The sequence below is a fragment of the Mytilus edulis genome, chromosome 10 (assembly GCF_963676685.1).
Source record: "Mytilus edulis chromosome 10, xbMytEdul2.2, whole genome shotgun sequence".
Taxonomy (NCBI): Eukaryota; Metazoa; Mollusca; class Bivalvia; order Mytilida; family Mytilidae; genus Mytilus; species Mytilus edulis.
The window spans coordinates 36,248,047-36,264,611 of NC_092353.1; the positions used below are offsets into that span (position 1 = coordinate 36,248,047).

Below are 16,565 nucleotides of genomic sequence, written 5' to 3' on the forward strand. Positions count from 1 at the left end.
AATGAGCTCAAATTATTGTCATGCAAGTCAATAATGTATCACTCATTTTTGTAGCTTATTTTGATAAAATTTATCACTCAACTATATAGGCTGAAACCAGGTGAGTAAATGTTAGGTGAACTTTTGTACTGGTAAACTGTGATTGTCTCATTGTATATTAACCTATATACCATTAGTTAAACACATACTCTGTATCTATGCAAATAAGTATAAGATATTATCACAAACAATATTAAACTATGAAGGGGAATTATTTTAATCCAACTATTTCACAAAAACAACTTGTAAAACATTATGTAAACATCAACAATTAAACCACTCACTACTGTATATTGCACATATGTTACAAAATAAAACAATAAAGGCATAGACTGATGAAGATCAAAAGATCATAAACTTTTAAATATATCTTACATAATATATAACGTTAATATAGATTAACATTCAAATAGAGTTAATTCCCTTTTGCCATGTTATGTAAAGCTTGTCTTATTCAACCCATATGAAATACTTTGTTGAAATATGCACTAAAGTGATCCATTTTAATAGGACAGAAAAAAACATGGCTAGTGTGAACAAAATCTGCAGTGCTCTAAACGTGTTATGCTAAGAAAGTTTTCCCTTTAATAACTAAGAATAATATATAAACATACATTAGTACCAGTAATAGCATAGAAGGTTGCAAAATATTCCTTGTAACACAATATAAATTGTAGAAGATAAGATACTGACATTCTTTATCATTTATGTCTGTACCAGAATATCTCCTTTTTTCGATATCAAACACATTGCAAACAAATTTCACATGTTGCTCATTCCTGAAGGACATTCATTTCTGAAGAAAATCAATGTTGAAAATACCAGAAAAAGGATACCTGAAATGATTATTGATGTCTTATTATGACAAAAATATCAAAGTGTCCAGATTGCACATTCTAAACAATATAACTAAAATTATATACACTATCAAAATCTAGTAAAATGGAAAGAAATGGCAGAAGATACTATCTTGTATATTGAATATGAACACTTGTATCACAAAGACATACCAAAAAAGATTTCTGGCTGAAAATATTCCTTAAACATGGTTTATTTCATTTGAAAAAAATTACATGAGATCTATTTAAACTTAGTCATTAGAACCATTTAAATTTTCAGTTCAAGCTCCCTCTATCTATATATTTATATATTAATCACATATTTGTGACAAAAACATTAGTTTTTGAATTTGCAATAATCACAGATTTGCACTATTCATACTTCAGCCTTGAGCAAGTAACTGGGTATTGTGCCTTGTTATGATGCAATGCTTTTTAAACAACAAAGAAAATGAAAGTGGATCGAAATGAAAGTTAAATCTATAATACTTTTAAATGAGGTCCAATTTGTTAGCATTCATGCAGTAAAAACGACAAATCAAAGAATTCAACTTTATATAAAGCTAATATAGGACAATGGTGTTGATTAAAAATTACACCACTCTCGACCTTTTTGTTTTGAACATAATTAATATTGCCAATAATTAACAAGTTCCAGGTTGAATCTGATTCTGATACCAATAGTGTTTTTCACATGTTACCTATTACCTTATCTGTATGTTCCGCATCTGACAGGCGCACCACCAGTGTATTTAAGATTTGCTATTTACACGGGTCATAATCAAAGGGTTGACACTACTAAATCATTGTCACATTGTTTCCTATTGTAATATTTTAATCAGTATGGCTTTATAAGATGACAATACGCGTACTTAAAATATAGACTTAAAATAAGGTGTATAGGTAGTTTCCAATTTGTTAGCCAGCATGACTTAAAGAATCAAAGAATTCAACTTTATAAACTTTTATAGGACAATGCTGTAAGTTAAAAAATACTCCATTCCAGGCCATTTTGTTTTCAAAATAATTAATATTACTAATAATTGATTAGTTTCAGGTCAACAGTTCAAACAGAAAGAGTTTGAAAGCAGAGAAAATTTTGTATCTTATAAACAGCATGACTTTATAAGGTAACAATACCAATACTGAAAATCCAGTCTAAAATAAGGCTTACACATACAAATACTTTAATTCAGTAATGAACCTGCATTATCACAGGTGAGTTCTTGTTTGTTATAAGAATAAAAGTTCTAGAAATATGGAGTTTTTGTCATTCTCACACAAAATGAAAATACATCTAGGAAACAACATAGACATGTGTCTTTGAAACATTGCAAGCTCTAAGTCCCCAAGATAAACCAGATGCTCCGCAGGGCACAGCTTTATAGGACTGCAGAGGTGGAACCCTTAACAGTTGGGGCAAGTATGGACACAACATTCAAGCATGATACAGCTCTGAATTTGGATTGCGATTAAATAGTTGACACAACATAGGTTTCTGACACAGAATGAATGTGGTCTAAGAACTTAAACTTAGAAACTTAAAAATGTTAAATTGGACATTTACCTATGATGGTCCAATATCCAACATCTAAATACATGGTTAGATTCAGCATATCATAGAACCCCAAGAATTCAATTTTTGATGAAATCAAATAATGTTCAATTTTAGACCCTTTAGACCTTAATGTGGACCAATTTGATAACCGGGCCCAAATATTAAAAATCTAAATACATGGGTAGATTTAGCATATTGAAGAATCCCATATATTAATTTTTTGACCATTTGGACCTTAATGTAGACCAATTTGAAAACGGGACAATACTGTGCAATTGAATATTTCTTGCTATTGCGCAAAACTTTGCAATTGAAAATTTCTTGCTATTGCCCAGTATTGTGCAATTAGATATTTCTTGCTATGGCGCAATACTGTGCAATTAAAGATTTCTTGCTATTGCACAATACTGTGCAATTGAAGATTTCTTGCTATTGCGGAATACTGTGCAATTGAAAATTTCTTGCTATTGCAGAATACTGTGTAATTGAAAATTCCTTGCTATTGCACAACACTTAATATAATAATTTTGGACCGCAAATTGGACCAATTTGAAAACTGGGCCCATTATCAAAAATCTAAGTACATGTTTAGATTCAGCATATCAAAGAACCTCAAGAATTTAATTTTTGTTAAAATGAAGCTAATTTTAATTTTGGACCCTTTGAACCTTAATGTTGACCAATTTGAAAACAGGTCCAATTAAGAATCTGAATACACGGTTAGATTTAGCATATCAAAGAACCCCAATAATTCATTTTTTTATGAAATCAAACAAAGTTTAATTTTGGACCCTTTTGGCCCCTAATTCATTGGGACCAAAACTCCCAAAATCAATCCAAACTTTCCTTTTGTGGTCATAAACCACATTGTGTTAAAATTTCATACATTTCTATTTACTTATACTAAAGTTATTGTGCAAAAAGCAAGAAAAATGCTTATTTGGGACCTTTTTGGACCCTTATTCCTTGACTGTTAGGACAAAAACTCCCAAAATAGCACCCAACAATCCTTTTGTGGTCATAAACCTTATGTTAAAATCTCATAGATTTCTATTTACTTTTACTAAAGTTAGAGGGCGATGACAATGCCAACTTGATACCAATATACGTCCAAAAAAATTTGCGGTCGTATAAAAAAAAACATATGTGGAAAAACATTACATAGAATATCAAAGATCTAAATTCCACACTAAAATTTCTACAGACTGAGACAAACCATCATTGAAATATGACTAAATACATGAACTGATGAGACTTCAGAATTGACATGACACACCTTTTCCTGACTTGACACAGACATCCCTGCTTGTGATTTGACACAAACACACTTGTTTTTGACTTTACACAGACACGCTTGCTTGTGATATGACACAGACACACTTGCTTGTGATATGACACAGACATGCTCGCTTGTGATATGACAATTATTACAAAAATTTGGAAAACTACAAAAAAAAAAAAATTGTTCATTCAAAATTCAAATTTAGAAAATACAAATGTCACATACATTCATAGTTGCAGTGGTGAGACTAATATAATTAAAGGGAGACAAATCCATTTAAAAGTATTACAAGGTTCTGCAGTTGTCTCCCTTTCCTAACAATGTTTTGACAGCAACACAATGAATATAAATACAAATATTTGGCCCTGAATGTTTATTCTATTGCACTTGACCCAATAATATGACATAATGAATAAAAAATAACATACTGTTTCAACATACGATTTACAGCTAATCACAATCTAATTCATCCTATTTGTACATGTATATATAATATATTATCCAAACATCAAATAATTAAAACTTTAATGTTTTCGCAACATCATTTAGTTTAGCTACACAAAAATAAGAATTTAAAATCAAATCTTTATCAGTTGTCCATTTTTTTTATTGATTGATGCATGCTTAATGTCCAAGAATTCCATTTTGACCATTGGTAATATGTTCATTGCATAAGGGAACACAAGGAGGAAGATAGGAACTTCTAAGTACTAGATTACACTGTAAATACAGCTCTTTTACAAGCCATGCCTCTTTTGTGGAGATATAAAGTAATCATAGATATTTTATTTTATTAACCTTCTGGTTCTCAGATATAATTTTTATCATCTTATAACGACACAACTTAGGAATTTTACAAGCTTATGCACATGAAAAACTGCCGAATTGAAGTCGAGGAAGAAGAAGGGTAGTATAGAATTTTATTATAAGTTTAATATCTTAGAAATTCCAGACATATACATGTTGAAATGTGCCACAAGGCCTATATTTTGACCTTTGAAAATATGAACACTCCATTCTAGGATGTGATTTTTTATGTAAATTCATAATATAAGTGGCACAGTTTTAGTCGTAAAAGAGTTCCTATGGGAAATTGTATTGTGTAGTTTACAGAAGTTCATCCTATAGATTTTAGTCTAAGCTACAGTAACACCAATGTTATTTATTACTTGTTCTTGTCACTTTATCATTTTCTTTAATTGAACAAATTTTTTCAAAGCAGGTTGGGTGAGTTTCCTATTATGAAATTTTGAATATTGTTTAAAATTGCTTTTTCTTTGTAAAAAAATTGAACTACTATATAAATCAAAAAGAACAATACCTCTTTTACTTGATGCTTGTAGATTAGAATGAAATACAATTCCACTTGTCATCAAAAACAGAAAAACAATTATCTTTACTATAGATTTTAATCTTGCAAGCAAAAATAATCAGGATTGTTGATGAAAATTTCATGAAAGAGTTGAATTTAATCCTGGAAATTAATGGAAATCTGCATTACAATTAAATCTTAATACCATCATCAATTTTGTGTTTAATTATAAAGATTTGTTTCAACACCATTTTCTCTTTTGATTTTCAAACAAAAAAAATATTCAATTTCCATTTCAATAAAGATACAAATTGAATATGGAAATATATACTGAACCACAAAAGAAATCTTCTGAATATGTAATTTATAAACCAACTGTTCATATCTTCAAAACTCATCATAGAATTGGTAAATATTTTGACATACTTTTTTTGCCTGCAAGTAAATATTATTTTGTAAACTTAAAGAAATTCTTTTTAACTTTAATTTTTGCAAAAACTGCATTTTATTCTATTTCAAGCATAAAAAAAAACCAAAAAACTGAAAAATGATTGCTCTTCTGTCCAACATGCTGTATATCTAAACCTAATTGATCTGCATCTTTTCATGAAAGCTGACAGAAGGCATACTTGCTAAAAAAAAACCAAAAACAACAACAGTATCTTCTTGTAGTGATTATATTGCATAACATGTTCTGAGTCTTCTTTCATTAAGTGGCCTGAAAATTCATTCATAAAACCGATAGAAGGCATATATTATGATTTAGCTGAAATGTTTGAAAATTCTTTTATAAAACCAGTAAAGACATATATTATGATTTAGCCGAAATGTTTGAAAATTCATTCATAAAACTGGTAGAAGGTATATATATATTAAGATTTAGCCTAAATGTTTGAAAATTCTTTTATAAAAACATGAAGATGCTAACAGAACACGTGGAATGCAGATATTATGATTTAGCCTAAAATGACTAGAAAATTCATTCTAAAATTTTTTGACAATTTTTTTTGTGAACATGGAGGGATGATAACAGTATACATATTATAATTTTACCATAAGAATTTTCAGAAAGTTCTTTCAGAAAAAGAGCTGAATACAACAAATGAAAATGATATAATTCAGCCTAAAACATCCTGATCATCCTTTTAAAAAACTGTTGGGATACAAACTCACAGACTTTGCCTATAATGTTCTGAATCTACACTCAGTAAACAGGCAGGATGCATATAAATAAAATAAGCCTAAAATGTTCTAAATCTTCTTTCTGCAAGTGGGGACGATGCATATTCTAGTATTTGCATTTGATCTCTCATCTCTGATGACTGCTGTCGTCTGTACATAGGACGATTGATGTGGGATGTACCATCAGTTCTAAAAGAATCCTGGAAAAAAAATATTTTAATCATCAATTAAAAATAATTCTGATGCATTTTAATTATTTCATCAATAGTTAGTTAAAATTCTGTCCTGTGTATTACCCGATATTTGTTTGAATCAGAGTAACTGAGTGTTACAAAGGGCCTGGTGTACATTAATTCATCTAAGAAAAATATAGATATATATGTTATCATATAAAAATTCCATTACCATCTAATATATGCAAATTAAAAGAAATAGATGGAGAATGTGTCCCCATGAACATAAATGATGCCCCACTTGCATACAACATTATAAAGGGACCCTTCCAAAATTTGTAATTGATCTGAGTTTTATGGTAATAAGTCTTGTGTATGGGTTTCATAATGTTTGTTTGGGGCAAACTCAAGTTACAGAACTAAAAATTTTGAATTATTTTCCATTTATAAGGGTGCATAACTCTTGAACTGTTAAAGCAACACTACCAAAATTCAATCACAATCTGTATGTGGTAATAAGCATTGTGTACAAGTTTTATAACATTTGGTTGATGCAAACTAAAGTTAGAGAATGGAAACTAAAAAATTAGCAATTTTTCAATTTATAAAGGGACATAACTCTAGAAAAACTAAAGTGACCCCACCAAAATTCTAAATTTATCTGTGTTTTGTGGTAATAAGCATTATATATATATATATGTATAAGTTTCCTAACATTTTGTTGAGGCAAATTTAATTAATCATTAATGGAAGGAAAACAAAATCTTTTGTAATTTTTCCATTTATAAAGGAGCAATTACTCTAGAGTAGTTAAAGTGACACCACCAAAATGCATACTTGATCTGTGTGCTGTGGTAATAAGCAATGTGTATAATTTTTATAACATTTGGTTGAGGCAAACTCAAGTTAGAGAATGGAAATCAATTTCAAGATGTACGGACGACACATACATACGTACAGCGTACAAAGATAAAACTGTAAGATCGATAAATGTAATAAAAGCATAAAAATGAACATATTTTTTCTGTTAATTTTTTTTCGACTGAGTTAATACTTTCAAAAGTATGATGATGTTTCTGTTTAATTTGTTTGCAAGATTTGCATTTTTTTATGCTTTTCAAAAGTCAATGGTTTATCTAGTAAACATTGGTGACAACCTAAGACCGTATATAGATATATGTAATTTGGGAAATATATATATTCTAACATAAAGCCTGTAGGTTGGTGGACATAGCAAATTTCATTTTAAAAAGTAATAATAAACTGCTTTGCAAAGCACAGTTGAATACAATGGCAAAGGGTTACCTTTATCAGTTTGGGATACACTATTCAAGCTTGATACAGGTCTGAATTTGGATTGTAATTAAAAATATTTGACACACTATAGATTTCTGACACAGAATAAATATAGTCAAAGAACTTGAAATTCTTTATAATGATTTGAAATTATATTCATTTGAAGATTTCTTGCTTTTGTGCAATACACTGTGCTGTTGCGCAAGACTATATATAAAGAATTAACAATAAAGACTGTAAATGTACCCACCCTTTTCCAAAATAAATTACATTTGAAGAAATTTTCTTAAGAGAAAAGACAAGTTTTGTCTGAAAAATTATTGTTTATTAATTAGACTCTATTTGGCCTGAATGGTTTGGGCAAATACACTTAAAATGAATTCCAACCTTTAACTTGTGGTATTGAACATTGTGGTACAATTTTTGGTAATCAAAATATTAAGACACAAGATATTGTCCTGAAACTTGAAAAAATGTTTGTTTTAGGCCCCTTTTTGGCTTCTTATTCTGTATGGTTGGGACCATCACCCCTGAAATCAATCCCAACCTTTCTTTTATGGTATTGAACCTTTTGCTTAAATTTCATAGAGATCCATACACTAAAAGTAAAGTAATTGTCCAGAAACCAAATATCTACTGACGATGATGATGACGACAACATGATACCAATATACAACCCTATAAAAAAAATAGCAATTGTATAAAAACTATGCAAATTTATTAAAATTTTGAATCAGCTGTTTATGACAATTAATTCCTTAACTACCAATATTGACCATTTGTGAACATAATCCTAATTCATCTATTCATTTAATCATCACCTACATTTAATTTAACTTCATATGAATAAAATATTTACAAAAATATTTACAACATATAAAAGTATTCCTAAAAACAAATTTTTTTTTGTGCATATGCCATTTTCAAAAATCAAAGTTCTATCACAAAATCCACTGCAAAACAGATACAAAATTTGATGTTAAGGTGGCACATAACACTACAAGGAAATAACCCTGAAAAATCAGCTAAATGTTTTAATCATGTCCTTTTTTTAAGAAAATATTAAAAGCTTCTCAATGATCAAAATAAGTGTTTGTCAAACTGCTGTATATCCAATGAAATAAAGTGTGTGGTAAATTTTTATGATTTTTTTTATATTTTTGTCAAAAACAATTTTTTGTGTGCGAATTTTACAGAAATTATAAACGAGCCAAATCAATTTTAGTCAAGGTGTTTGGTACCACCTTAAAATCTCTTTTACTAAATCAAATCACCTGTCGTCTCACCAAAATCTTACCCTGATACCTTTTGCAGTAATGAAGAACAAAATTAATATGACTTCAAATTCAACTTTACCTGAGAAATGTCATCTGGGAAATCTATTGGTGTGGTAGGTGTTGTAGCTGCTAAAGGACGTGCTGTGGATGAAACTGAGGCAGTAGACAGACGTGAAACACGAGAACTTATGGATAATGTTCTCCTACGGAATGGTCGCTTAACTTCACCATCTTCTCTGTCATCATCAATATCCTGTCAAAAAAGAAATGAAAATGTTTAACTTTTTCTATATAATCATCAATATCCTGTCAAATAAAAGATGAAAATGTTAAACATAAAATCAAACAAGACCAATATTAGGTCTGGACCTGCAACTCTGCATGCAATTGATTGGGGGTACCATATGTGTACTGGAGCATAACTCATCATTCCCTTTGATTATTGCCAAGAAAACTTTGACAAAAAATGTCCTTGTATAAAAATTTCACACTACCATCAAACAGGAAGTGGATTGGATATATGACAGATGTTAAAATTGCAATTACTTGCTATGTAACTCAACATTCTGAAGCTGCTGACCAAATCTTAAATCACTCCTTTTTTTTTATAGAAGCCAAGAAAACTTTGAAAAATGTTTTCGTTTCGAGAGACAGGATGGACTGACCAACAGACATGTTCAAAGCTGACCAGTTACTTGACCTGATAATTTCAACTTTAGTGGCACAAGTAAACAGACAAGATGTGCTGTGAGTTATTAATAATTGGTCCTTTATGATTTCCTCGATATAATTATATATTGATGTTTGTTCTGAATACAAAATTTCAAGAAGCTCTGAGTGGAATATTAGTTCCTAAGAAAAATGTGAAACTGTACAGACTGAACAAATATGCAATAACTCTTCCTTTTGCAAAATTACCAGTCTAAGACCAATGTGTATGTTTTATACCCTTCCAACACCTTCCTTATTGTGTATTATTTTACTTATTTTATTTATTAAACTCAATATGTTTTTATTCTCCATCTTATCAATGTCATTTAAGTCCTTCAAGAAAGATAATACATCTGTTATGTCTCAGTTGACAATTTGTAATTATCCTTATACTGCAATCATCATATTTGAGCAGTCATATTGTATTTACCATATAACTTAAAGCAATAAATGGTGACTGATTAAAACCTTAAAGGTGTGATGTCTACTTAGGAATTTTCTATTCATGATCGACTTTATCATATGATCTTTTTGAAAACCTATCATATGTCAGGTTGTGAGGACTTGGAATAAATTCTCATTAAACTATTTGACCATACATATATTAGTCTTATAATAACTTTTCTGTTCTGGTTACTTTTGTTATGTTATTATCTACACAGAGAATTACACTTTGATGCAGTATTGTTTTACTTTGATACAATCTGGTATACTCTTCTACCACATTTGTACACATACCATTTTTAAATATCAGACTATTTTTCTTCTCTTTAGTCGAAAATTAGCCCACAAGAATAATAATTAGCCTACAGAAATTTTAAAATAACCACATAATAATTCAATGCAACAGAGCCCCATATTTTTCCTATCCCTTAATTAGCCTCTATCTGGTATCATTTTTATGTCAAGTAAATACACTATCAATGTCCTATATATGGTAGACAGTAAGTCCAAGTCACTTACAGTTTTATCTTTGTTGCTGAATTATTGTGTGGGTGTGTCATTGTGCTTGTCATTTGCAGTCAACATTTAGTTAACCATCTTTAGACACAAAGAATTTTTACAATTACTTCTTTTGCACTAACTAAATTTGGTTCGGATATTTTATCAGTGGTTCATGAAAAAGAGGGGAGGGGGTGAAAATGGGCTGCTAATTTTCTGTGTTTTTTCCCTATTTCCCACCAGTATCAAATTCTCACAATTCCCTAAAGCCTGAAATCCCCTTATTCTTGTAACAGAAATAACTTTGAACTTCTTATTCATTGATTTAGGGAATTTGTTTTGGGGGTCAGGGATGGAATTTACAGTATTACAAGTTATAACGCATTCATTTGTTCTTTTAATCTGTGCTTAGTAACCTTTCTTTCTATTTAAATAAAATAATCAAAGAGCTGAATAGCTCTGAGGGGAAAGACGGCCCTTGTTTCTATTTCATTTTTTTTTTTTTGGGGGGGGGGGGGGGTATCTTTTGATAGTCTTCATATAAAGAATGAAAAAAAAGAACAGCTAGAACATGTGGAAGGTTGACACTATTGGGTGTTGTTTAATGTAATTTCGTTTCTTTAGTTTAGGATTCAATTTAGACCAATGGAAGAGATCTGCATCTTTTAAATCTAAACATTCAATTAAAGTTGATAGTTAATTATCTAAAATTCAACTAGTTGAATTCTGTCATTTAACAACAACTACAATTATTTTTGAAATCTTAATAGTGTACGACTGAACTGCAGGCTAGGACCATTTTCCATTTTTTGTGACAGTACTATTAAGATTTTTAATTTTTTTCTTAAGAAAGTTAGGACTGAAAAATCTATTCAGTTTTAAATTTCCATTGATAAAGTTCCCAGTTACATCTCTCATCACAGGAATACAGGTACTAATAAAAATAACAATATGATTGATGTAAACTGTGTGAAGCTTGTTTATGTTCCGGACCATATGAGTATTTAGACCATACGCGTATGGTCATGACCATATGGGTATATACTCATATGGTCCGACCATACGCGTATGGTCGGACCATACGCGTATGGTCGGGGTAATTAACACTCTGTTACAGTTTACTTTTAATACTTCTAAACTCTTCATATGGTATGACCGTTCATTCAAAATACGCTATCATATAGGTAATTCTATCATTATATTATAATAAAAAGATAAGCTAAATAAAAATAAGAAGTTTCACATAGTTAATTTTACTTAATTGTCAAATTTAAAGTAAACACATTTTATACCGATGGTCATTACCGATTAGTTATTACGAGTAATTGGCAATATGTCGACTAAAAAATTAAATTCCAAAAAATTCTTAATGAACTGTTACATAAGAAGTCACTGGAAAGTAGCATACTTTTAGTTTATTTAAGTTGTGTTGTGAAGATGGTGTATTGCAGTCATTTTACGATATTTGAGATCTAGAGCTTCTTAAAAACACCGTAGACATCAGAATTGCCAAAGACCTTGGTATCACTGAACGCAGCTGCAAAAAAGGCTTGTTTTTCACTCGCAAACAAAATGTGTAAATGAAAAAGATCGTGCATAAATTTCTTGCAAATGCAAAAAAGCTATGATACCGTGTGGAAGTGAATGTCATCCAAACCTATATGCACGAATGTAACTAGCGATGAAAACTAACTATGGCATCAATACTTTTTTTACGTAGTTTTTTGGATTATAAAATTAAAAAAAATTGTCATGTTTTAAACCATCACTGTTTTTTTAGATAAAGTTTTTGTATTATTGAAACGTTTATAATGTAATTTGAAAAAATACATATACCTATATGGTCCAAATACTCATATGGTCCGGCCCGTTAATAACCAAACGAGTATTATACTCATATGGTCGGACCATATGAGTATACGCATACGGTCATGACCATACGCGTATGGTCCAAATACTCATATGGTCCGGAACATTTCCAAATCCTAATTTTGAAATATTTGTAAAATTTCATGAATAAATAGGTAAAATTTAAACTACAAAATGCAACATTTGTAATTTTTGTTGTAACTATTACAATGATTATGTTTGTACACAAAATTTTGTTTTAATGGAAGACTACTTATCATATACTAAATGTCACATTTTAAGTGTTTATTTTAGTGGATAATTAGCTCATAAATTGAGGTGCTCCTGAATTGGAGGAAGATTCTCAAAACAGAGTTTTACAGAAAAAAATGGAAAAGATCGTTTCTCTCCCCGATCTCATGTAGCCCCTCGAACTTCCTGTTTACTTTGAAAGTTGTTGACATACAAATTAAAGTATTGCGTGTTGATGTTTGAATCATCTACAGCAAACATCATTATGTTTAAATTTAACAAATACTATTTTTTAATAAGTGCACAATCTTTGAGAATGATTTAAATAACCAGTAAAGGATATCCCTGCTTATGCGTAGTGTGGCATTCCAACAATGACGTCACTATAAAATATAATGTAGGTTGGATATATTTAGAATATCTCGTCATACTGATTTTTCCGGATTGTAAAAGAAACGTAAATAGTGTAAAGGAGAGCTCAATATACGATAATTTCGAGAGAAACAGAAGGGAAATGTGTAAAAAAGTGTTCAAAGTCAATTTATTCATTTGTGTCTCCCCATCTCATCATTCTCAGTAAGATTTGTTGGGGGGTTTTCCACACTATAAAAACAAAATGAATGATGTGAGGGAATGTCACTCTGGTCAAACCCATTGGGGATTGACGGCTTGAAGCCGTCTTCCCCAAAAACTGATTCCTTTGGCAAAATATTCAAGTATTCTTTTCAAGAATAAAACCTCATCTAGTAATTGCTTGATGCTGAAAGTTAAAATGCCAAAAGAAGAGCATCACCTACAGTAATAGTATCTTTTCTGGAATTAATGATTAACATGATTAATGAAAACTTTAAAACAATATCTTTATTTTTGTTTCATTTTGATATCTGAATTCTTTTCTTTAAATCTATATTGAAAATTCCTACCCGTCTTTTTCAATCAGATTTGTAACTAAAGCTTTAATTTTGTTGTATTGTTTCCAAGCTATAATTTAAGTAAGCAGGCATTTTTCCAACCACTAAACTAACTTGATAAATGTAAAATTTGATTCGTGCCTTCAAGCCAGGAATCTTGTATTATATATTCCATTTCTTTTTATAATTTGGAAAAAAATTCAGAATGATTTTAAGTGCTTGAAATTTTGTGAAGACACCTGTCTATTATTGAAGACTGTATTTTGGGCACTTGCTGTCCTTTAGTAATTTTTGTCACTGGGTTGCTGTCTCATAGACAGATAACATATTTGTAAGATGGCAAAATATTTTGAATTGTCATCTTTGACCCATTATATAACTTACAGGGCAGATGACAAAATTTGGGGAGAAGGTTTTCTATGTTCATGTTGCTTTTTATTTTTATTTTTTTTTTTTAATAAGAAATTTTTCCTAAAGTCTAAATGGCTTATTAGTTAATTAACTGTTCCTTAATCCATAAACAAATGACAAAAAAAAGTTGATGTAAAAATAAACTATTTTGCAAGACCTTTGAGTATTAGAGAAAATAAAGGGAAAAAAAATGTCTACAAGAACAATTATCTTGATATTTGAACGTCCTCTTGAGTATTGAAATAAACCTACAAATGTCAATCATGTTGTCACAATAAGAAACAACAGATTTGTTTTCAGTAACATTGACCATTCCTTTATATTCATTCATTAGTGTAAAAAGATATCAGTAATTGTTTTCAGAACCCTATAGCTGTAGAGACATAAGTTGTGGAGGACATAAATAGTGTATGTCCAAGAGTTTAATTCAGGAATCACATAAGCTTGCACAAAATACTTTGAAATATGTTGTTCATATGTGTTACTCCTTTCTTGTTTTTATGCCCCTGACCTATGACAGTAGAGGGGCATTATATTTTTTGGTCTGTGCGTCTGTTAGTCCGTCTGTCCCGCTTCAGGTTAAAGTTTTTGGTCAAGGTAGTTTTTGATGATCTTGAAGTCCAATCAACTTGAAACTATGGACACATTCTTGTTTTTATATAGATTAGACAGTGAATTTTCCTGTTTAAATTGATTTTTATTTAAGTCATTATTGGGCCTTAAAATCATATATAAAAAAGATGTGGTATGATTTCCAATGAGACAATTCTCCACAAGAGATCAAATGACACAGAAATTATAACAACTATAAGTTACCCTGCACCAATTTAAAAATAAAAAATAGCTTGCTGTTCAATGTGAGCCATGCTAGACTCAGTATTAAATGATGTACTTATATAACTTTAACAAATAAGTGTTATTTTTTTTTAACATTATGACTTGGACAGAGAGTTGTCTCATTGGTATTCATACCACATCTTCTGATTTATTAAAGCAGGGTAAAATTTTCAATTATTTTTAGAAAAAAAATTCATGCATGCGCTTGACCTTTTATGCTTGTGTCTGACCTTTTGTTACAGCTGTTTAATCAATCCCTTCATAAATGGGCAGATGCAACACAGTTTTTCTTGTTAACACATTTATATAAATGTAATAATTAATGAAAATGTTTACAATGGTAAACAACTTTTTCTCACAACATTTAAACAAATAACAGATGCACAACCAACAGAATCCAAAACATTCTGCATTTAAAAAAGAAAATATAATAGGTGCAGAGGTACCATGGGACAATCAATAATCAAAAGTTGAAGAAAGAAAGAAAGATAACATCACAACCAAAAATTAACAAATACAAATGAACGAACAACAATTAACCACAATCTTAAAGAAAACTTATGATTATCACACAATACCTGCAAAACCCAGTGTGAAATAAATTATGAACTCAATTGTAGTCCTTACTGTATTCAATAAACAAATTCCGTCATATGAACAGCCAATTCATATCTTATATCAAGAATCATGCTACCTTATACTGAAATGTCATAAATGTGTTACGTTACAAAAAAAGTTAATTTCTTAAGCAAAGGGTAGTGAGTGTTTCTCTTTCAAATATATTGCAAAATTTACTAAACACTTTTAGAAATCCTTTATTGCTGTGAGTTTAATCCATTAACATGTTAACTTTCTAAAAGACTTGGTTTCCTTATTTCATTATACCTCTACTAGTAAACAACGGAAAAGCAATTTACACTTTTTACAAATATTTGTATAAAAATAACAAAACCTTGTTTGCTCTCAAATTATTGACTTTCTATCACTATTTCACAATTAGACAAATAAAACCCCATAGAAAGATCCCAGGAGACAAAATGAGTGGAACAGCAATATTTCTACAGCCACTAGTGATGCATGCTGAACTAAATGATGTTAAGGCAAACGTTCAATGATAAAACCAATTATTTATTAAGTGCAACTATTGAACTTTTTCAGAATATCCATGCAATCAGTTAATTCAACTAGTGTAGCTACTGAACAGGCGCCTGTCACTATCAATAAATCGTTTAATTCAGTTATGTCAATCAAAAACACGGATAACAAAAGGTCACAGTATTTGTTTTTATGATGTTTTTTATTCATAGAACTCAGATGTTATTGAGCAAAACAACAACCTTTTAATGCCACACTATATCTTTCAGTAAATTTGATTCAATATAGAAGTTTTTTATCTTCAACTTTGATTTTTTCTTTTTTTATGGTCAAATTAAAGAACATAATTGTGAATAGAAGGAAACTTTGGGTAAACACAATCAAATGGCAGCCCTACCAAAAAAACATCTATAGAAGTTAATTTACAAGTCTTTAAAAAAATATAAAAATGATGTCAAGGTCTATAACATTCAAAGTTAAGGAAAGTCAGGTCCGACCTTTACCAAAACTCTGTGATTGTCCATGTTTTAGATCACGATTTCAGGATCTAGCAATATTATCATTGTTAAAGTTCTAAGCTGTTTATAGCTTATTATACTG

General features: G+C 30.0%; 1 protein-coding gene across 1 annotated transcript in view; it reads right to left on the reverse strand.

Annotated features, from left to right (window-relative positions):
• Positions 1–238: 238 nt before the first annotated feature.
• Positions 239–16,565, reverse strand: part of LOC139491040 (uncharacterized) — a 55,457-nt gene continuing 39,130 nt past the window's right edge. Inside the window, exons 6-7 of the mRNA XM_071278309.1 lie at positions 9,038–9,211; positions 239–6,412 (exon numbers count right to left, since the gene is read on the reverse strand). Coding sequence (XP_071134410.1) covers positions 6,272–6,412; positions 9,038–9,211 — 315 coding nt within the window. The 3' untranslated portion in view covers positions 239–6,271. The remainder of the gene's footprint in view (positions 6,413–9,037; positions 9,212–16,565) is intronic.